General features: G+C 36.8%; 1 protein-coding gene across 1 annotated transcript; it reads right to left on the bottom strand.

Moving 5' to 3' along the window:
* Window positions 1-252: 252 nt before the first annotated feature.
* LOC139114693 (arylsulfatase B-like) lies at window positions 253-18,155 on the bottom strand. Its single transcript, XM_070676564.1, has 15 exons — window positions 17,948-18,155; window positions 11,901-12,012; window positions 11,173-11,224; window positions 10,510-10,613; window positions 7,592-7,698; window positions 6,957-7,021; window positions 6,554-6,655; window positions 6,157-6,220; window positions 5,179-5,276; window positions 4,675-4,817; window positions 4,479-4,540; window positions 3,925-4,036; window positions 3,643-3,686; window positions 2,549-2,641; window positions 253-1,453 (listed from the first exon to the last, which is right to left on the bottom strand). Exons 1-15 carry the CDS (start codon window positions 18,108-18,110, stop codon window positions 1,275-1,277), a joined length of 1,500 nt encoding a protein of 499 aa, XP_070532665.1. The 5' UTR covers window positions 18,111-18,155; the 3' UTR covers window positions 253-1,274.
* Between the last annotated feature and the right edge of the window lie 4,482 nt (window positions 18,156-22,637).

The raw sequence follows: 22,637 nt of genomic DNA, 5'->3' as shown, positions 1-22,637 counted from the left end.
TATCTCGCCAGCGAATAGCCAACCAGATAGAGTAAGGCAAGCCATTTAATCAACCAATCAGACTAAAACAGTTTCCTTCTACGCAGGTGCATTACACCACTCTGTAGCCCTTATTCAAATGCAGATTTGCAGTTGACCAAAGCCCTTGTCCTACTTGTCTGGGATAGGTCATTCTCCCAAACTCGCTTGCCAGGTGCATAATGACCTCTGTGAACCTTTCGACGTGTACAATGGGTCACTCCATTCCATTGTGGGTGTTCAAATCAAAAGAAGTCAATTTATTGACAGTAATTTTCAAATTTTAGAGAAGATTGGCCTGTTTTTCGTGATATAAGTCGTTAATCGCACCTCGTAGGTGAGCTGTTACAGTTGTAATCACCACACTTATGGTCAGGAACTTGTAAACATCACGAGGCCGAAGGCCGAGTGATGTTTACAAGTTCCTGACCATAAGTGTGGTGATTACAACTGTAACAGCACACCTACGGGGTGCGATTAATTATACATATATATATTAATTAAGTTGAAACTCGCTAGCTTTTACAGTTTACAACTCTTTCTTTTAAAGAGATGATTAAAAAACTTACAACAATTTCAATATTTTTTGTATATTTCATGTTCTTCTTAAATTATGTTACATTTGCAGAATATATACTCATATGATCTGCCTTCTTTGACGGAAAAGTCCGCATAGAAACGTCCGTGTCCTTGTGACTTACATAAGCACATTGTAAAAGTGGATGTACTGCCATTACAACTCTCTAATACCGTACGCCTTTTTGATTTCAAGCACTGTGTCTCGCCGTCAACGATCGATCGCAAGTAAGCCACGATTACTTTTGCGGGATGTTCTATGGACCGCCATTAGTCTCTGGGATACTGAACTTGGCACAGAGTGCGAACGCTACGGTTGTTTTCACTTTGATATCGTTTTGCCTCAGACGAAGAATGTACAGACGTAATGCTTTTAACATTCTACAAACCGCACCACAATACGTTGAAATTTTAAAATAAATAAATCAGTCAACGAATCAGAAGGCATTTCTAACAAACCCTTTTATACACTGGTATCGCCAAGAGAAGAGCAATATTATACTTAATTCTGTCCTAATTTCGGCTCTTTTTTGTAATATGGGAAAGGAGTTGTCAATTATACCTAAAGTTTGTATTCTATAATGTGATAAAAGCGATCATTAAATAATGTCCGTACTTTGAAAGTTTTGTTGAGGGCATCTTTTAAAAATTATACCCGGAAGAATTCAACCGTCGTGGTATTAACACCATCCAGGAGCCCAGACACCTCCAAAATTTTGTGGGTCTGAGAGTAGCGCTACAGAAATGCCTGGATCCAATGTGGGCACAAGCTTCTTCTTGTACTCTTCTATCCGTGTGTTCATTTCTTTCACTCTCTGCGGCATTTTCTCTGCGAGGTTAAAACTTTCGGTTGGGTCGTCTTCCGGGTAAGATAGAAAATACAGTAACGTCAAAAATAAGTAATCAACTTAATTTGTCAGGACGTTATGGTAACAAAAATATGATATTTCTGTCTTTTAACGTTCTTTCAATCAATAACAATTTTATTTGTCCCTTTTATCTATATCTATGTCTGATATGACGATGGTCCCATCTTACCAGGTTTTCATAAGTTAACGACATTGATTGACTTATCCACTGGTGTTCAGAGCCGGGCTGCTTAACGAGTCACTACTTCCACAACAAGGGAATATAGGATAGGGAATAGAGGATGTCGACAAAAGAAGACCCGTAGCCCACGTCCTTCATGTAAAATTGTTACTCTTGACTCTAAATTCTTAAATTGTTACAGAAGATATATTACATTATATTACCATGCCCTGCCTGTCGCATTTTGATTGGTCGAGCTGAACCACGTGACTGACCACAAATCCACAGTAATGGTCTGTTTACGTGCCCGTGAATATGAATAATAAGATTAACAACTCAAAGTATCGTAACTTTACAGCTCAAACGTAAATCATAATTAATCACAAAATAAAATGGAGCACTTGTGGGCCAAGTTGAGATACTTTTTTCTGAAAATATCTCCGGATTTGCCAATATTTTACAGCGCGCGTGACAGTGCGTCGCGTGTTGCTCAGTTCTGGGGCCCAGTTGTCGTTCGCTCCGAAAATTTTCGTAAATTTTGACGGTTTTCTCCGGTTCGTTGTTAATATAATGGAAATAACAGACTCCGCTCTGACCATTAACGTTTATTTATGGGCGCGGGCTCGAGGAAAGCCAAATTAACGGGCTCGGCAAGCCTCGCCCGTTAATTTTTGGCTTTCCTCTCGCCCTTGCCCACAAATAAACGTTAATGGTCAGCGCGTCGCCCGTTATTTCTATAATATTGGGTCACTGGTATGTACAAGGGCGATGAATTCCATATACAATATTAATGACACGTCATAACTGTATTGAGGCCATAACATACTGGTGCTACGTTTATACTGTATCAGTTTGACTGTACGCCAAAAGTAAATTAGTCTGAGCATTGCTTTGTAATACTGCAACATGTCTGTATTTGGCTTACTTTCTAAGTCGTACAAATAAACGCCATTTCTTATTAAAGATGTACATTCAACGTCTAATTCCATCTTTGTCTCGGGGGGTGGAACTCTGCATGCTAGAGAAAACATGAAAAATATGTCAACACAGAAAAAATAAAACATAAAATGAAAGGAAGTGGACAAAGGTTTAAAAATATTCAAAAAATAATCAAACACATATGTATGTATGTATGTATGTATGTCTGTATGTATGTCTGTCTGTCTGTATGTATGTATGTATGTATGTATGTATGTATGTATGTATGTCTGTATGTATGTATGTGTGTGTGTGTGTGTGTGTGTGTGTGTGTGTGTGTGTGTGTGTGTGCATGAACATATGGCCATACATTGAAAATTGCCAGCGATATGCTATCAGGTTGTATAGCCTTGTATATGAGTCAGTGCATATACCGGGTCCCATTATTCAACAAGCAAACAAACAAACAAACAAACAAACGAACAGAATTCGCACCCAACGCTATTTGAGGGTTGACCTTTCGGCAAACCACTTTTTAAATGTATTAACAAGCTCCTCTTCTCGAAGGAACGGGTTGATGAAGACATGTAAAAAGATGAGCAGTTTAACAGGCTAGAGCAATCAACTAAAATATATGCTGGATACTGCAATGTATTTCCTTTCAACGGACAAAAACGCGCTGAAAATCTTCATACCAGAGTATTTCGCCAATTCTTCCATACCGAGTATGCTCAATTCGGCACTGAAAAAAATCTTGACGTATACTTGAAGCAATTATGTATAGAAGGAGAAATGTAATTTCAAACACTTAACATATTTCTTATGAATTATGTTATACTGTGAAATATGTTATCTAGACGCACATTGTGGTTAGTTTAATTTATAGGAACCAGTGACTCATAAGCTGACAACTCGGTTGGGGTTTCAAACAAATTTCTTGTACTTTTTCAAAATAAGAATCTCGTGTTGAATATGAAACCGTGTCACTATAATAAAATATTATCTATCTATCTATAATGCACCACCAATACACGCATTTTGTATCTAGAATTTATCTTCATATAGAAAACAACTTTGCATTGCGCATGATTGGTCACCTACCTGTAAAGTAAGGATTGCCTACTATCAACTTGTAGTTATTAACCCTGAAGAAACAGAAAACCAAGACAACGTGAATCACGCAGGTGTACATAACACTATACATTTCCAGTCCATCATCTAGCTAATTTTGAACGAAAACTGTCAACATTTATGAAAACGAGATTTCACAACATCGTACCCAATAAGATAACATAAAGATATCCTACACCTCTACGCCCTCGATAAAATTGATTTATGCACAATAATCTGGAACAGCAATTACAAAAACGAGTAATAATCTACCTGATGCCCGCTATAGGTATCCTTTCTAAGATATTATACATAAATTCCTTTCGTGGCGATGGCTCGTTCTTTCTCAAGGTGTTCCACACATTTAAACCATCCATTTCAGGATCTGAAGGCGTGAGTATGAAGAAATTTTTGTTACGCTGTTCTAAGTATATCGTTTTAATAAGAGACCACACATAAGATCATAACAACGTCTTTCTTTAAAATCCTTCCAGTAATGTATAACCGCAAAAATACACACATATGAAAAGTGGTGCACATAACATTTACGCAAATCAACGTAAAAGAGACAGAAAGACTCATAGATGTATAAATGCACAAAGAAACAAAATGCACTCATTAATCCATCAACTACATCCATGCATCCATCAATCCAGCCATCCATACTTACATATGTATGTAATATGAGAATACATATCAGTACACAACACACACTCAGGCAAATTCAGGCAGATATACTGATGTGTTGTATAAAGACTTAGTACACACACATTGAAGCTCTGAAAGACAAACTGGACTAATTTGGTATTGTAGAGGCTATGATTTACCTAGTTTCTTTGCTCCAGCAACAGTGGATAACGTTGGGTGCCAGTCAACGGCGTGTATAAGTCTACGGGATAAAAATAATGTGAATTGAATGTTTTTCGATTACTGAGGAAATTGCCGAATATATAATTTATGTTTATACAATGTGGTTTCAACAACAATCATATATATATATTGAAGAAGTGTCAAATTCCTTACTGGTTGTTTACATAACCCGTCTTCTCTAGCATACTACCATGAATGAAGCCAACAGCCCGGGTACCACCTTCGAACAATGATTTCTTAGTTCCGCGTAGAGGCCAATTGCTACCTTCAAATCTTTCGTTCTGTGGTCCCCCGTTCTATTCGGTCAAAAAATGAAGAAAGATATGTTATTTGGAATTGTTTACGATAAACAAGAACGGTATGATTATTATAACCTCATGATGATGATGATGATGATGATGATGATCCTCAAGAAATGATATGTCAATAAATCAGTACAAGTATTGCTTTCATAATATTTAATCATTCTTGCTCTAAATCCGATAACAATAATATAAAGTCACAAGTAATACTTATAGGCTTTTACTGAACGATTTTACTGATGACAGTAACATGTACGATTTTGCGGAGAATTAAAAAAGCATGAGCGATCAGCATGTCATTTACTGACTGTTGGATGCACATCTAGTCGCTGGACAAAAGGCAAGTATAACTTACATCCGTCGAAAATACGATGAGAGTGTTATCCCACAATTCATGCCTTCGGAGAGCGTTTACCAACTTAGCAATACTGTCATCCATGGCTGTAATCATGCCTAAAAATTCCATAAAGCATTGTGGAAAAATATGAAACAAGTTGATACACTTTATGTAATTCCAAGCAACGGAGAGAATTAGACTACTCGGAGATCATAAATATTGCAGACATCCAGTCTATGCTTTGTGTTGAAAAGTCTCTACACAAGTCCATTATCATTGAATAATTATAACTTTACCTCAAAACATAGACACTTGCGTTCGGCGGTAAACGTGGATTCAGATTTACCTTCTCCAGCGATCAGTATACTCTTGCAATTCACATTTACGATGCAAAGAAGGAAATGACCATCGTTCATCGCTGAAGGTGTTAATCACATCGGTTTGTGAAAGGTATGTGGATGCGTCATGAGAAAAGCTTATTGCAAGGCGTATGTAGTTATTCCAATGTCAATTTCTTCATATGCATGTTCCTTTGTGCAGGACAATATCCATAATAATTAAAGATCTTACCCTTGTAGTGGAGTAACTGATACGATAAATGCCATTGTGTAGGTAACTAGCAGAATTATCATATGGTCACATGAACGATTACTTAACCACATCGCTTTTAATGAAGCCCATCAGGTGGCTAAGCTACGTACACTACAATGGATATCATAATAGCAACGTACATGAATACTTAAACGTGTTGCTTTCACAAAGTCCATCAAGTGGCTTTAGCTACCTATCCGTCATACTCTTCGTGTATTTAGGCAATGCCATTTGCTTGGAAGGATCCGCAGATCGGTGGATTAATTGATTGATTGACTGATCCAGGATAATTGACGGATGGAAGTAGATGGATGGAAGGATAATTCAATTTGGCAATCAGTGATATATTCGACAAAAGATTCTCGCGAGTTTGTTCGGTAATTCGTGTTTTCTTGCTATACCCACCTAGTTTGATTCGTCGGTTTTCATTCGTAACTGATGGATACATATCAGTGTATTTTTCTGGAACCTGGTATAAGACGTATGGAAAGGATGAACGCTTATTAGAAATTCATTTGGTATATCGGTATGATTTTAAGTCGGTAGGGAAAGACGCCTAGGTGTGTGATTATTGCGAACTCTTAAATATTTGATGTCGCGCTATTCGATTATTTTTCCACCGGAAAATACAATTATACAGAATGTGTTTTTGCCTGTCTTGTTCTTTTTGTCTTTGTATCACACATATGAGGCATTCTATGATCTTGTGTTTATAAGTCAAACACAATGATTGAAAGAAAGCATGCACGGTGGTATTGGTGAAGAAACAAAAACTGTCAACCATCAAAACGTATTTACTGACCTGAAGTGGACTGTGGACACTCTGAAAGGCCAGGTACAGAAAAAATGGCTTGGACTTGTCGTGAGTTTTAATAAACTCAACAGCTTTGTCACTGAACAAATACTAAACAAGAGGATGACACCGAAAAGTGCCGTTATGCAAGTTTGTTTGAAGATCATTGAGAGGCTTCGAAATGACACAATCAGAACAGCGAAAGTTCAGGACTATCTATGGTATTACTTATTTCTGTTGTCGTTATCCAATTAAAGACAATCTCATGAGTTGTACGAACACGGAAATAATGGAGACTGTCTAAAATGGTGTCTCGGTACGTTATTTCTTCCTCTGTGGTCTTATAACTTGTGTATTTGTTAGCTCCATGTCTAGACTTTCGCACGCATGTTGGAATGCTGAATATACATACCGTTGAATAAGTTCCGTTTTGTGTTCTGTCAGGTTCAAAGTCATATTGAAGATCCAAGCCACGTCCTTGTTCATTCAAATGAGATGAACGACAAAACAAACTGACGAAATTAGATAAAATGCTATAATGGCGCTCCTAATAAAACGTCCACTCCAATTTTAAGTCCATCAAAGAAATTTTTGTCCAGCTCTCATACAACTTAGTGGGAAATTTGCAGTGACTGTCGTGTCCCAACGGAATCAAAATTTTCCGAAATAATTTCAACATGTTAACATGACACTAGAAAAATGTTAGCATTTTAATGATACTATGCGGAAATTTCCATGCAATATTTTTCCATATAATGTTTCTCACGTAATATGCAGAATGATCTTATAGTCACTGGTGTCAAACAGTCTCTATAACCTTCCCTTGATACGTACCTAGCTGGGTATATCAACAATATGTTTCATGACAGACTTCCAGCTTCACGAGGAAAATTCATATTTTATGCTTTGAAGAATCATAATGTTATTTGTGTTCCTCATCATGTTGGTTTTGAACGTAGATGTTACCTCCCGGTGTGCATATGAATGATCGCATAAAAATGATGTCTCAATGACGATTAACCTTCATTTGCTATGGCAGAAACTTACCTAATACATGTGTGAAGTATTTTTCGCCACCGCCATAGAATCCATAAAAGTGATCAAATCCTCGTCCATTCGGTGTGTATTCTTTCTTACAAAAACCCAAATGCCATCTGTAGTTGAATGTTTTTACAGATAATAAGAGAATTATATTCACCCTTTAAAGACCTCATACGTGTTACTTTTGTTGGATTCTTTTCAGGTTTTTGTTTCATCCAAATCGTGTTGAAATAACCAATTCTCGCCTTGTCAATATCGACCGTATATTGTGTTCTTCAAAGTTCTGGTTCGGATTCGAATTCACTTGCCAAGATTAACTGCGCACGCGGATATACTGGCTAGTTTCACTGCGAAATTAAAAACTGGGAATTTCAATGCTGTAATCAGTCGGCATGGAATATGTAGCTGAAAAATAACAAAATTTCTGAAGAAAAGTCGCCAATTCACGCAAGATCGACAATAACTGAAGAATAAATGGAGCAGGTATTTCAAGTATTTCATGGCAGCGTTTTGCATTGTCACTAAATCGTCGCTTGCACATGTGAATGTTCGATACTTCCATGGTCCGTCACGGTCTTTTACTGACTTGTTCAGTGTAAAACTCGAATAATGACAAAGTAAATACGTAAACTTATTCATTTCGTGATAGATAGATAGATAGATAGATAGATAGATAGATAGATAGATAGATAGATAGATAGGTAGGTAGGTAGATAGATACTATTTTTAGTTAGATACGTAGATAAATAGATAGATAGATAGATAGATAGATAGATAGATATTTAGATTAATCTATGGATATATAATTTAATTGAAATATAAATGCAGACAGCATCACACATACAAACATGCACATAGAGACACCAAAAATCACCCCTGTTCGTAACAATCAACCCTATTTGTAACACTTACCCGATTGAAACAAACATTTACCCTATTGTAACACTAACCACATTTGTAACAAACCTGAACCCTATTTGTAATACTAACCACATTTGTATCAAAACAACCCCATTTGTAACAATAACCTAATTTAAGAAAAAAAACTTGACCTTTTTAGTTTATATTTTTATGAAATTTGCATATTTGTATTTTAGGGGCAATTTTTCTGCTTTTCCTTGTCGAAACTAATTTTTTCGGAAACTGCTCATCAGGTTGATCTGAATTTCGGTGTGCAGGTTCCATGTGATAATACTCATAAGGTACAATCAAGTTGTGCAGATATATGGCAAATTTGATTTTTGAGGCAATTTTCAACAAATGTTAAAAATCTTCGTGTCTTTTCTGACACAAGTCATACTAACCCAATTTGTAACAAAAGTTAACCCTATTTGTAACTATAACTCAATTTGTCACAAAAATAACTGTATTTGAATAAAAGAGGGCAACATGCTTAGAAATTGTCCGTAAATCGAAAGGGGTATTTATGATATCAATAAGATACACTCTAATTGCAAGATTATTTTGGGCAATTTTTGCAGTTTTTCTGTTTTCAAAAAATGTCAAAATTCTTCTTCTCATAAACTAATTATCTAATTCCTTTGGAATTTTGTATGCAGCTTTCTAGCGATGGCCTAAGTCAAGTTTGTTCAAATTTATATAAAGGAAATTGAGGGCAACTTCACACATCTTTATCTACCATTGTTAGTGATGCGGTATATTGAATCAATGAATGTGGTTTTTATGATATGGAGAAACATAGCGACACACCGGTTAATCGATAGTGCCTAGTCATATGATCTGGGTCCCCGTTAAATGTGTTTCATGATTGAGTGATTCGTCTTAACGGTGTTCGGAATCAAAATGGGGTTCCTTCATCAATTCGCTCTCTTGTTATTTATTCCTTACGCTTGGTTGTGGGATATAACGTCATCTTCCCTCAAAGACGAGAAGCCAGATTCGTTATTGAGGGAGTTAGCCACTGTTGACTGACTCCATAGTGAGCGATCCAGTGTGAGGCGTCATAATTTAAATGACCCAGTATCGACCGGAGTTTCTGGACGCTTGTATGGATTTTTGTAATAGGGCATATTTTCAACGTTGTTAGTGCTCGCTGTGATAACAGTAAACTGTACTAATCTGACAACGATTAGTTTATCATGGCACTAAGATCAATTATCCGCACTTTTTGTTTCATGTCGATTTTTCATGGACTTTGTAATAGATTTTGCATCAATATTAGTGCCTGTTTTCTTGTGTTTGAATAGCATGTTGTGAAGGGTTGTTTTGAAGGGTTGTGAAGGGTTGCTGTGAAGGGTATCATTAACAGGTTTCTTAGTTCCGGTAACAATATTTTCTGTAGACGGCCTTTTAAATCAGTATGGTTTGAGGAAAGTATTTGTTTAGGTAATTCAAGCCGCCAAATTTGATTCGTTATATGGAAGCTTTCTTAGTTTCGATTTCTTTACCAGATCAGTTTTTTGTTTTTCAATTCAGACAAATATGGTCAAGTTTTTTTCAAAAATTAGTTTATTGTTACAAATAGGGTTACGTTTTATTACAAATTGGGTTAGTGTTACGAATAGGGTTATGTTTTGTTACAAATTGGGTTAGTGTTATAAAAAGGGTTAACTTTTGTTACAAATTGGGTTAGTGTTACAGATTGGGTTAAGTTTTGTTACGAATCGGGTTGGTGTTACAAATAGAATTAAGATTTGTTACAAATCGGGTATGTGTTAAAAATAGGGTTGATTGTTCCAAATAGGGGTGATACAGCTACCAACCTACCTACTCTCTCTCTCTCTCACAAGCACACAAGCACACAAGCTCACAAACACATACATACGTACGTACGTACGTACATACATACATACATACATACATACACACACACATACATACATACATACATACATACATACATACATACATACATACATACATACATACATACATACATACATAACTGCCTATTATATTCTTACTTTCCCACCATGTAAGTCGAATATCCCAGTTGTTTTAATTTTCTGGGAAGTAACGTTAAATGTAACGGAACCCCAGTCGGCATATTTTGTATCAGGGGACCCTCCTAATAGACACAGACAGGATAAATGAATAAATTAATTAATTAAATATTAACAATTACATAATTACTACTTCACTGATGAATATGCGAATGTATGAATAAACGAAGAGACAAATAAGAAAACCAATCAGCAATCAATCAATCAATCAATAATATTTCTAAAAGTCTACGTAAACAAAAAGAAGTAGATGGAGCTCGCAACTCTTTCCACAAATGTTACTGTCAGTAAAATCACAAAGTCCTGTCGTTAAAAATCCAAAGTACAATCATGAGCTTCGGTGCACACATGTTATGTATCATATGGAACACGCTTAAAGTAGTTCTTTAAGTAATGTATAGTAGAAACGTGATCTTTACGGTCTGAGCTTTTTCAGTCCCTTTCGATGACCATTTATGCCGTCGCGTGTGAGGATTCCTGACAATTGACAAAAATGGAGTAAGCGCTGCCATATAGCATTACATGCTTTGATCGTCAAAAATTTTGGTATGATTTTTTATGGGTAATTATGGTATATGTCTTAGGCTCGATTAGATCAGTCTATTTATCTTTGAACAGACTTACCTGGAAGCCTAATCGGTACGGGTAATATCCACTCATAATAGCTGCCCTGGACCTGAGAAAGTTAATACAATAACGATAAAAGTGACGTAAGTCTTTACAGGCACTGTTCAACATTTCATTAAACCGTTCTCGACAAATGGAATTGCTAACTTTATCTTGTATTGCTATATCGTTGCGGAATTTTATATGTTGCCGTTACACGGCCTCAGTCGTAAGCTTGGCGGCATTAAATTAATTTATCTCCTAAATCGATAGAAGTCATAGGCATATAGAGAACATTGGCATGCATTCCGAGACATGTTGACAAACCAGATACCTATAGAACAGAGGTTAAAGTTTATACGTAGTAGATAAAATTCTTGAAATAATACCACAAAGCTAAACGAAGGTACACCTGTCAGATTTGTAATAATTTGAAATCGTAAAATGTAACAGTTGTGTAATATTTTTTTGTCATATTCCCTCGTCAGAAGCTGTCATAAGTACAGTGTTTCTCGATATTCTCTCAAAATACGCTGTGGAATTTAGTATCGGTGTATTCGACGGCCAGAGCACCAGTAAAAATTTAAATATTGCAAACTGGTTCTGTTTAATTTTCCATAGTCGGAATACCAGTTTTGCCCGATTTAGATGAAGAAAGTCCAGGATGTTTCTTACTAGTAATCACTTCGTATAAGGACATATTAAATCCATAATCCGAAATTAAATAAACTGCATATTACACTTACGGACTGCAGGACTGTGGAACATAAGACTGATTTAGAATGACGCCCTCTCTGGCTAATTTATCGATCGTAGGTGTGATCACCAGAGAATTTTGATAGCCAACATCGCCCCATCCTAACGAACAAGAAACAGATAAACGTGTCACAATGTACTTTAGCTTATTTTCTGAGCAAATTATTCTCTCTCTCTCTCTCTCTCTCTCTCTCTCTCTCTCTCTCTCTCTCTCTCTCCACACAGACAAGCACACACTTTCTCTCAACCAACTCTTCTCTTGTTTAAGCAGTTATAAAGATCAGTAGATAAATCCATTCATGAGTCCAAGGTGACATTGTGGCGAAAAGCCAATTTTTGTCTTTATACAAACTCTCACTCTTTAACCATTACAGAGGCATATGTTTACGTATGGTTCCTCATTGAAGGCAAAAGAGTGAGCTTATACGAGGCAATCCTCACTAGACAGTGACTGAAAGCGGTCCCGTGTAGTAGTATCGAAAATATCAACAGTATACTGCATTTATAACCAGGATATTAAAATGTATTTTAGAAATGTATATTCTTCAGGAGCATCTCCTACAAAGTATATATAAATCCCCCACAGGGGTAAGGGGTCTTGACCTGAACTAATCAGACAACGTCACATGAAGACACAGAAATACAGAAAAGTTGTCTTTCAACCGAATGATTTTATGTATAAATAAAGGAGAGACCATTGCGACGGGCATTGTCATTCACGCTACACCAAGCTTATTTGCATGACTATTGTTTATGCAAATACGAACAGTACAGCCTGGCGTGATAGTGAATAAGCGGACAATGCCATATCCATCGGCAGCGGTCCCTGACATATCAAGTATGGTAAAAATACATTGAGTTTATACCCTTAATTGCATCATCCACCACTATTTTTTTGTTTCTTTATATATATCGCGCAAGTTATAAGTGGAGAAAACGACTTTTCTCGGAATAAGTGACCAAAAAGCTAGCACATTTGTCGAAATCAGCAGTGGTGAACGTCCCGTTTAACGCGACTGTTCTGTTAATTATCCGTGTGAACCTTTGTTTAACTTGTTATGGCGTCAACTCTATAGGCGATAAAGACAATTAAAATACAATTTCGATCTCGGGATAAGAATGCGGAGAAAGTAATTGATCAGGGGAGTATACACATCCAGTTTGCCGAGGTTATACTGGTTTTGTCTCCTGTAGGTCGGGTCATTTAGAAAAGTCATTTTGAGCGACCAAATAACGTATATTTTCACTGAAAACCAGGGAATGCGAGAGAAACGCAATTGCAATGTACTTAGTTCGTGGATTTTTGATTGGTTGGTTCGACTCGTATACTCGTTTTGGCTTGCTAAGAAGTACTGATATCTTCAAAGCACGAGACGTTCAGGGTTCAATGATATAGACTTACTTCTCGGTAGATAAGCTCGACAGGTGCCATCGCCCAAGATACGCTTGTCTTATAGTCTAAATGGGTTACTGGCTCCCTGTCCGTTGAATCCCCCCTTTCGCGTATACATCAGTAGCCACAGGGCTATACAGTTCAAATTTCGTAGGATTGTAGACCTTATGGTGCAACGTCATGTAACTCATTAATTATGTGCTTATCTAATTTTGGGCTATTTAATCGAATGAGAGGTCTGATGTTTGGTACACAGGGATAACTATGAAAGCATAAGATTTTTGACAAAAATTCACATGACTTCCATAAGCTGTGACCTCAGGTAAACTTATTTGCCTCTTGATCAGTAGCCACAAAGGCTATAATCTTCATTTTCGGTGTAATGTTTGACCTTATAGTGCCACATCCTTTACCTCATTAACTGTGCACATATCTAATTTTGAGCTAGTTAATAAACCTAGTGGTCTGATTTTTTGTTGACAGATGTAACAATAGGAACAAAGTTTTTTGTTGACTCTGGCATCGCTGCTTACAGCAATATTTTTTTTCTTCCTCTTCATGTTCTTCCAACTTGTTTTGCTCACCTTGACCTCAAAAACCACTTGACGTAAACGTTGCAGAGCTAATAAGTACATATTTTAAGTACTAGTGCACCTAACCCTACAAATATCGATTGGTCACGTGACCTGGCGGCCATATAGGATTTTCCCAAAACCTTAAAATGGCTTATGACCTACGGGTCTAGCAGATTTCAAATTGGAGAATAGCAAGCATTGTCTTAGATCTTTGAAACTTCTTAATAAAATCGCGCACGGTCACGTGACGCTGGCCGCCATATTTGATTTTTGAAAAATATCATTGAATCTTTAAAAAATCTTCTTCTCCAGAACCAACACACCGATTGAACTATAATTTTACTTGTATCATTCTTAGTGTGAACACTTTCAAGTTCAGGATAGATATACGGATCGGTACGGTCAAGTGGTTTGGTCGCTATATCGGACTTTGCAAAAATCCCAACGTAATGTTTAAAAGTCTTCTTTTCTGGAACCAATGAACTATTTGCTGTGAAATTCACTTGTGTCATCCTTAGTGTGAGTATAATCAAGTTTGCGTTAGGCATACGCATTAGGGAAAGACTGCATTAACTTGCTTGGTACCTGAAACTCGGGTCCTTGCCTGACCAACTCGGGTAACAAACAGAAGACTTTTAATCCCCCAATGTGTTATTGTTACATTGTTACGTTTATCTTATCCAGCTGGTGCAATTGTAGAAAAGGCAGGTCTGTAAATCATCCTCTGATAACTAAGTAGGGAAGTGGGGTATTCCTGAGTTAATGAACTTTCCCGTAATGGGGCCGGTCACATGGTTTGGCGGCCATATTGGATTTCACAAAAAACGTAAATAACCACGAGATGATATTAAAAATTCTTCTTTACAAAGATCTTAAGACCATTCAAGCTCAAAATTTGCAAATATCATCAGTGCAAGTAATAACAACTGTGACAGCCGCTGGGTGTGTAGGAAGCATGATCTTAGGCCTTTGATGTTTGTAAATAAAATCATGTGCGGTCGCGTGACCTTATGGCCGCCATATTTGATTTTTGAGAAATAACAATTTAATCTTTAAAAATCTTCTCTCCAGAACCAACGTACCGATTGAACTGATATTTCACTTGTATCATTCTTGGTGTAAGCACTTTCAATTTTGCGAAAGGCATGTATATCGCTCATGTGGTTTTCACGATATATTAGATTGTTTGAGAAATATATATACCAAATTAACCTTTGACAATGCTTTTGTCACCAGGACAGAACTGTCAGGGTCGACGCACAGTTTTTTTGTCTTTGAAAGTCAAGGATCATAACTGAGGCTTTTTGAAAGGCATTTTAGATCCTAGGGTTTTGATGCATGATTTTTTTGTGTAGGTTTTTAAAATGCAGCCTTATTTTTGCTTTCAAACTGACAAGGTGGGCAGGGCAGACTTCACTGCTATGGCCGCTGTCAACTTGAGCCGGCAGTCCCGGCCGCTTCTGTCCAAAAGTAGCCGCCCAAATCTCTGTACAGTTACAGCTTCTCAGGATGGACAATGGCGTATACAATGGCGTATACATTATAAACAATTTATGCACACGGATGCCAATTGTTTTTATGGACACTCATTGATAATTGATAAACAGGGAAGTGCAGTTTCACAAACACGTCTTTCTCTGTCACAGACAAATTTAACCCCCGAGAAAATGCCTACCTTTCAATTTTTACACTACATAAACCTTGAAATCGAATTTAGAACATTGAGAAATACATTTGAGTGTTTGGATAGTATACAGTGTCTTCATTCGCGGTTTGAAGCCTAAACATACATACACTATAGGAAAAAATTGCGAGACTGGAGCCAGAAAGTGACGCTTTCTCGCAATTGGTGAGAATCTCGTGTCCTTCTCACTGCTAGCGGTGAGAATTGTTGAATTCTCACCGTTGAGCAGTTAGAAATGCACTCTTTGGTGAAATAATAGAATTTCACCAAGGAGTGCATTTCTCACTACACAGCGGTGAGAACTTTTGAATTCTCACCGTTAGCTGAGAGAATTGACAAGAGATTCTCACAAATTGCGAGAAAGCGTCACTTTCTCGATCCAGTCTCGCAATTGTTTCCTATAGTGATACAGCACCAATTCACCTAGGGGAAAAGCAACAGACAGAACCACTCGGCCAAATCCCCACCTTCGAAAAGTTTTGTTCAATCACCGAGCTAAATTGTTACATTTTTCTGACTGCCACCTCTCGACTCGTTATAGAGTTCAGAAGCGCTCACGCTCGCACACTCAAGAGTTGAGATACGTGAGCTTTTATTGATAATTTTCGCATGTGTTAATAACTAGTCCAAAGAAATATCTACACACGAAAAAACATGGAAACTAAAAATTTGCACATAGTATCATCAGTGCAAGTACTTTTAACCATGGCAATCGCTTGGGCCCCGCCAACGCTGCTTGCAGCTTTAATTTTAGAATGGGATTTTAAACACCATTTTTAAGGTGTGTCTTGGATCATACCATAGAAATTCATTAAAGTTAAAATAACACATTCAATAATAAACGTCAATGCAGGTCTTCATCTTAAATTTACATGTCATAATTATTATTCAAACGTCACTGAGACACGTTGTAAACATCCTCGTGAAATGTAATCAGCGTCATTGTGTTTGTCCGATGTATATGCATATCAACTTATAATTGGGATCACGTTTTAATTAACACTTTTACTGGTACCAATGACCACTTGGTGCATAAACCTTTATGTGAGATAAACCACCTCCGTAACAGTATGAACAAGGGTCTTCAAATTAAAGAATTACAACACGTCAGGCAAGTCAAAACACGAATACTCTGCATAACGTACATTTTTGATGCCGCCATTTGCAATACATTACTGCTGCGTGAAACATAAACAATAGCTGACTTTACAGGTTTGATACAAGTGTCACATATTGAGTAAATGTTGATTCAGTGGCACTGGAATGTGTAATAAAGGCAAGTGGTACAAAGAATTGGGATATCTTTTATGCTAACTAAAACGTTTTATGATGTAAATGTATCATATCAGCGTTAAAATACAGAAGAACGTGGATATTCTACTCACTAGAAAACTTGACGATCGTTTTATGTAAGAACAGGTCAAACAGTATCAGAGAATCTCAAGAACATTTTCGGCCTGAGATGTGCCGACAGCTTCCTCAACATTCGAAGTTTGTTTTTAGTTCAAGGAGGCGTTTAATGTCCGCGAGCATTGATATTAATTGCATTGTTGAATTTGTTGAAAGCATTTTGCTCCACCAGCATTAATGTCTGATACACTTTCCGTTTCTTTTTTGTCTCGTTTGTATATAATAGCTGTTATTTTACTGCCAAAATCACCTTGAAATAACCCTGTTCATTTGGCAACAGCCTGTACTAGTGTAATGACAAAACGTAGTGTTTATAACTGATATTTTCGTTTGAATTAGAATTAATTTTGCAAGGGTAGCACTGCATATTGTACAGAATGAATCATGTTACTGCATATTGTGCAGACTGCATCATGTCAGTAAGGTTAATAAGCCAATGCTCAGCGCACTCTTTCAGTTGGAGGAGAAGAAGAAAATTTATTATTCCTAAATAAAACAGAAATATTATGAAACTTACGGCATAATCGCAAAATCAATGCAGCTATTGCTCACCGAAACAGTACTTTTGCGCCTCGTAACGAAAGACCTCAACCTGTCAGGTCAAATTGTAAAACCATGATTCACTTCCGAACCTTTTGATAATGTCATCGGAGAGGGTAAGCGATCACCTTACGATGGTATTCGAAATCGTAGCTAAGTTTGGGTTTCTGACAAGTTATAATAAGGAATTTGGGCTAGACTAGCTGTAAGCTATTTCCCGACTGCCTATTTACCCTCTGCTTTGTTACTTCCCAATCTCGACTTCATGTGTTATGTAAGTGCCTCTTCAAATCAAGCTTTTTAAGTAAATAAACAAATTATATATTTTATCTTGCACTCTATAGTATATATATATATATATATATATATATATATATATATATATATATATATATATATATGTATATATATATATAAAACACTTTGCGCACTTACCAAGGTCATCGGCTAAGATGAATACGATGTTAGGCTTCTTGGGAGGAACAATAGAGGACGAATCTCGCTGGAAAAGAGCACTTTTATGATTTCGCACGACGAAGGAACATGTAAGGGCCAACAAAAAACATACCACAAGACGGCCTTTATGATGCATGCGCATGGTAAGCACTTATGTTGTATCATGCGTACGTTGTGAACGCGAAATGTCTTTTATCGTCGGACGATGAGGATTAGTAACATTTGGGTAGGATTTAAATGACATATGGCACGAAAAATTATATCCCATCATATGTTAACATGTTAACATGTTTTGTGCTCTTTATCATATCAGCGCATACATTTAACTTGACAGAAATATTGTTCCAACCATGTCCAAAAGATAGTTAAATTTTACCACTGACGAGAATTGAAATACACATCCCCCGCAAAAATAAGCAAAACAAAATATCAAACGGCAACCTAACTTCTTTGAACATTCTACAACATATGATTCTATCCCGGCATTTGTTTTACCTTCATATGTCGACTGATGCCATCACCTGTATTTCCCGTGAATTTTTTTAGCACAGAAACAGAGCTTGTTTACTCTATGATCAATTTTAAAAATCAAGTTACATCCCCTCACTCTGTGTAGTTTTGGACAAACACGAGCCCCAGCAGTTTTCCCTAAGGCTTTGCAGGGTCACTTCCGGTTCGTAAGGCTGCGTCCAAAAGTAACGAATGGGGGGAGGCTGGAGGAGTCGTGATTGAAATCTTATTTTTATCAGATCCTTCTCAATACCGTCCAACATTTTCAAGTCCCTCCTGCACATGATAAAATTTTCAATCACCCATTTATTATAATATAGCCACATATTTATGAGTGATGCTCGCAAAGAAAAAATAACAGGTTTTGGACAGTTCTGCTTGTAGATATTCAACACTACATGTTATTTGCAGTTTGTAGAGCCATATTCTCATGGCAAGTTCTTAAATTGATTAATTTCAAACGCATCAGTGGGCGTTTTGATTAATCAGCCAAAGCCGAGTTGAATTAATCCAACTCTGGCCAGATCAATGGATCCTGCTGAAGAGCAAACGAAATGACGACCATGAGAGAGTATGCAAATTGAATTCCTGTCTGCATTACGCAATACTTATAAAAGTTTAACAAAATTGACAATACTGTAAGGTTAAAATATTCCATCAAATAAACTTAATCTCTGGAATTTTTGGTAATAATGGCAAATTTGTTAAAATTAAAATGATTCGATTTAGTCAAACATTTTTCATTTGAATTAGATTCTTTAGTGTACAAAGTTGTACTTTTGTGCTATTTTACGATGAGAATGTGACCCCATCTTTACTATTTGATTATTCTTATAGGCAAGAATTCAAAAATCTTTGATAATTTTCAAGTTTCCTGGTCTTCCACGTGTTGCCCTCTGGTCTGATCTTGTGTACAAGTATGTTTCACTTTATGAGCGTCACATGACCCTAACTCTTCTTCAGCTACGTCATAGTCACAGCTGTATCTGTCACTTCCAGTATGCAGTATGCAGGGCAGTAACTGTAAAAAGTTTTATAATTTTGACAATAATTTCGTTCAGTTTATACAACTGCGTTCTTATTTCATTCCCTGTATAGCATGTTGAACTATGCCGTATTCAGCTTGTCAATACAGCCTGTGAATATGTACCGCACATTTGTCATTGAGAAATGATTTTCAGCCTGGACTCTAAATCAACTATCCCCCAATATTTATATATGCATGCTTTTACTGACAAAGTGAATATTGTGTGTTTCAGCATGCCGTAGGGAGACAGAAAGAAACTGTATTTGATATATTGCATAGAAATATCGAAAAAAATTACCAACAATTGCAGCTTCTGCCCCGATTCTACGCCTACTTGTTGGCTTTTTTTACAAAAAATTCATACATTTTTAGATTTTTTGAGACAAAAGTAATGAAATGCAACAAAATGGTTCTAGATTGTTCGATTGTTACTAACATTAGAACAACTGGATGACATTCAAATGTTATTAATTTTTCAATGAATTACCCACCAAACCTTTAAATCCCAGAGTAAACAAAACATCAAATTCAAATTACTTTATTGTCCATTAATGAAGCACGCATATGCAAAAATGGAAAATTTTCTCTAGGCACCACAAAGCTCCTGACTTACAATAGAAAAGCACACATATGCACAATCTTGGGAAATAATCGTTAAATTACGTATAAAATTCCGAGTTTAAAACTGCCACAGCTGAAGGAAGAAAAGGCTTTTATTACAAGTACTTACGCGCAAAAGGTACCTTAAGTCGTCGACCTGACGGGAGGATTTTGAATTCTGTGCTGAGTGGATGTGTTTGATCCTGACGGATCTGAATGGCTTTCCTCTTCAAAGATTGGTAATATATAACTGAAAGTTGCCGTTGATTTATACCAACAATCTTTCCTGCCAAATTGACGACTTGTGTTAATTTCATTTTATCCTTAACTGAGAGGTTCCCGTACCAGGATACAATATTAAACGTTAAAATGCTCTCAACAAGCGAACGATACACAGTTATTAAAACATTCTTGCTGACATTAAAGCCTCTCAGTTTCCTGAGGAGGAATAGGCGCTGCTGTGCTTTTTTACAAATAAATTCAATGTTGTCCGTAAAACGACATTTCGAATCTCACATTTTCAGGTCCCCCTTATTCGTAAAGCAAAACTTTCGAGTCCCCCTCTACTACCTCCGAAATTTTCGAATCATTCCTGAATTCTTCCAGCCCCCTAACTATTTTTTTGAAAGCGGCCTAATAACTGAATGCGCCCAAAAAAGCTGTTACCACTCACAAGTGACTGATCGGATTTCACCATCAGACGGTGTTAAGCTGATTGAGAATTCTGTAATAACCTCCCTTTTGTTGTGTTGACATATGTAGATGGTATGAGTTCATTCGTAGAATATAAGGCGCATTTCATAAAAGCTCCATGTACAATATACATGTAAGCGAGTAAATATGGATACACAAGACAGTGTTTACATATGTAACGCCCCCTTCAGATCATCCCTTCATGGAACTATGATAGAACGATGATTAAAGGTAGCTGTATACCGAATAGACAGTTTTAGATTTTTTAAATCAGTAATAGAAGTCCCAAACAGCTATGAAGTATATATTTTCGCAAAGCCCTGATATAGGGAAATCAGACCAAGCACAGTATACAGTCATTATTTGCATAATAGTCACGTGACAAGCGTTTTACTGAACCTTCTAAAAATCGGTTCTTCCAACCCTTAGCGAGCACACTGCAAGACTTCCGGTTGAAATTTGTGCATTGCCAGGCCTTGGTAATATCTTTCAAATCCATGTCTGGTATTTACTTTATATGCCTTTGTTTCTTTTGTCACAGATACGGATTTAAAAAGTACTACTAAGGCTTGTCAATGCATAAATTTCATCCAGAAATCTTGCAGCGTGTTCACTTTAGTAGAATGAGTTAGGGATATAGATCTGTCGCTTATGAGTAGCGAAACATAATATATGAACTGTTGACATAAGCGAGGAGATAAATGTAACACAGCGCGGAGAATTGTCGTTTTCGTCCACTGTATACATTCATGCATGACCGTAGCCATGGTTTCAAATGTGTACGGGATACATTGCGACAGGTACACGCACACATATGTTTATGCAATCATCACGGTCCCTCCGCATTGATGCATATTTCTCTTGTTCAGCTGCTGAGCAAAATACAAAGTGCCATATTCCCAGTCAACGCTGACCCACTTCATACTTTATGCAGACTGCACATTGCAAGGTTATGTGAGAGGTGGTACAAGGACGAAACTCATGGATGAAGTTGCTGGACTGGTGGCCATAAAGCACTGTATGTCACCAGCAGTGACTGCCTCAGTTGATGCCATCAATTTTCATAAAAAGATAAAAAGGGTAAGAGAGGTTGATTTTTTCTCCTTTTACGGGTAATACAATGCTATTTTTATCCATAGATTAAAAATGAACACACTAGAAGGGCTAACTTGTCATATGTGTTATTTTGTATGACCCAACCTGTGACCAGAAGGATTAGGTAGGTGGAAACAAATGAAATTAGTCCCCAACATCTCCTTAAAAAATTGAATCTTGTAGTTGTGTATTGTTAGAAGTGAATCCACATAACACAAATGGTTTACATATTGGCAGTTTTTAAACCTAGTCTATAAGCAAACTTGTTTATTGAATTCGATCATTCCAGTACCAACACCGGTTCAACAGTGCCATTTTAGACTTTCATTAGTCACTGACCAAGCTAACAATGTTTAGTGTCTTTTTCAGAACGTAAACTAAAGAAAGACATCACGCTAGGATAGTTACACTTCCAAACAGTAAAACAGTCAGTAATCACCAAGAAGCATAGCAATCCTCACTCGTTTACACAGTATTTTATTCATTTGCAAGTATGGCTAATCATAAATGAAATATATCCTTAGGCTAGTGTTCACATAAAGAAAGTCAAATGAAATTTCAACGGAATTAATAAATTTGCTTTGCTCGGCTGACTTACAACAGTGATAAAATTACGGAAGTCTGAGAACTGGTAGATGTAAATTACATATCTCTGATGCTTATTTTACTTTTGTGTCATTGACGCAAAAGGATTTCTCACCTCAAAAATTTCCGAAGTTTTAGACCTTTACCATTTTGAAACCA

Source organism: Ptychodera flava, chromosome 16 (genome assembly GCF_041260155.1).
Source record: "Ptychodera flava strain L36383 chromosome 16, AS_Pfla_20210202, whole genome shotgun sequence".
Lineage (NCBI taxonomy): Eukaryota > Metazoa > Hemichordata > Enteropneusta > Ptychoderidae > Ptychodera > Ptychodera flava.
The sequence above is the reverse complement of the archived record's forward strand: the minus strand, read 5'-3'. Positions and strand labels throughout refer to the sequence as shown.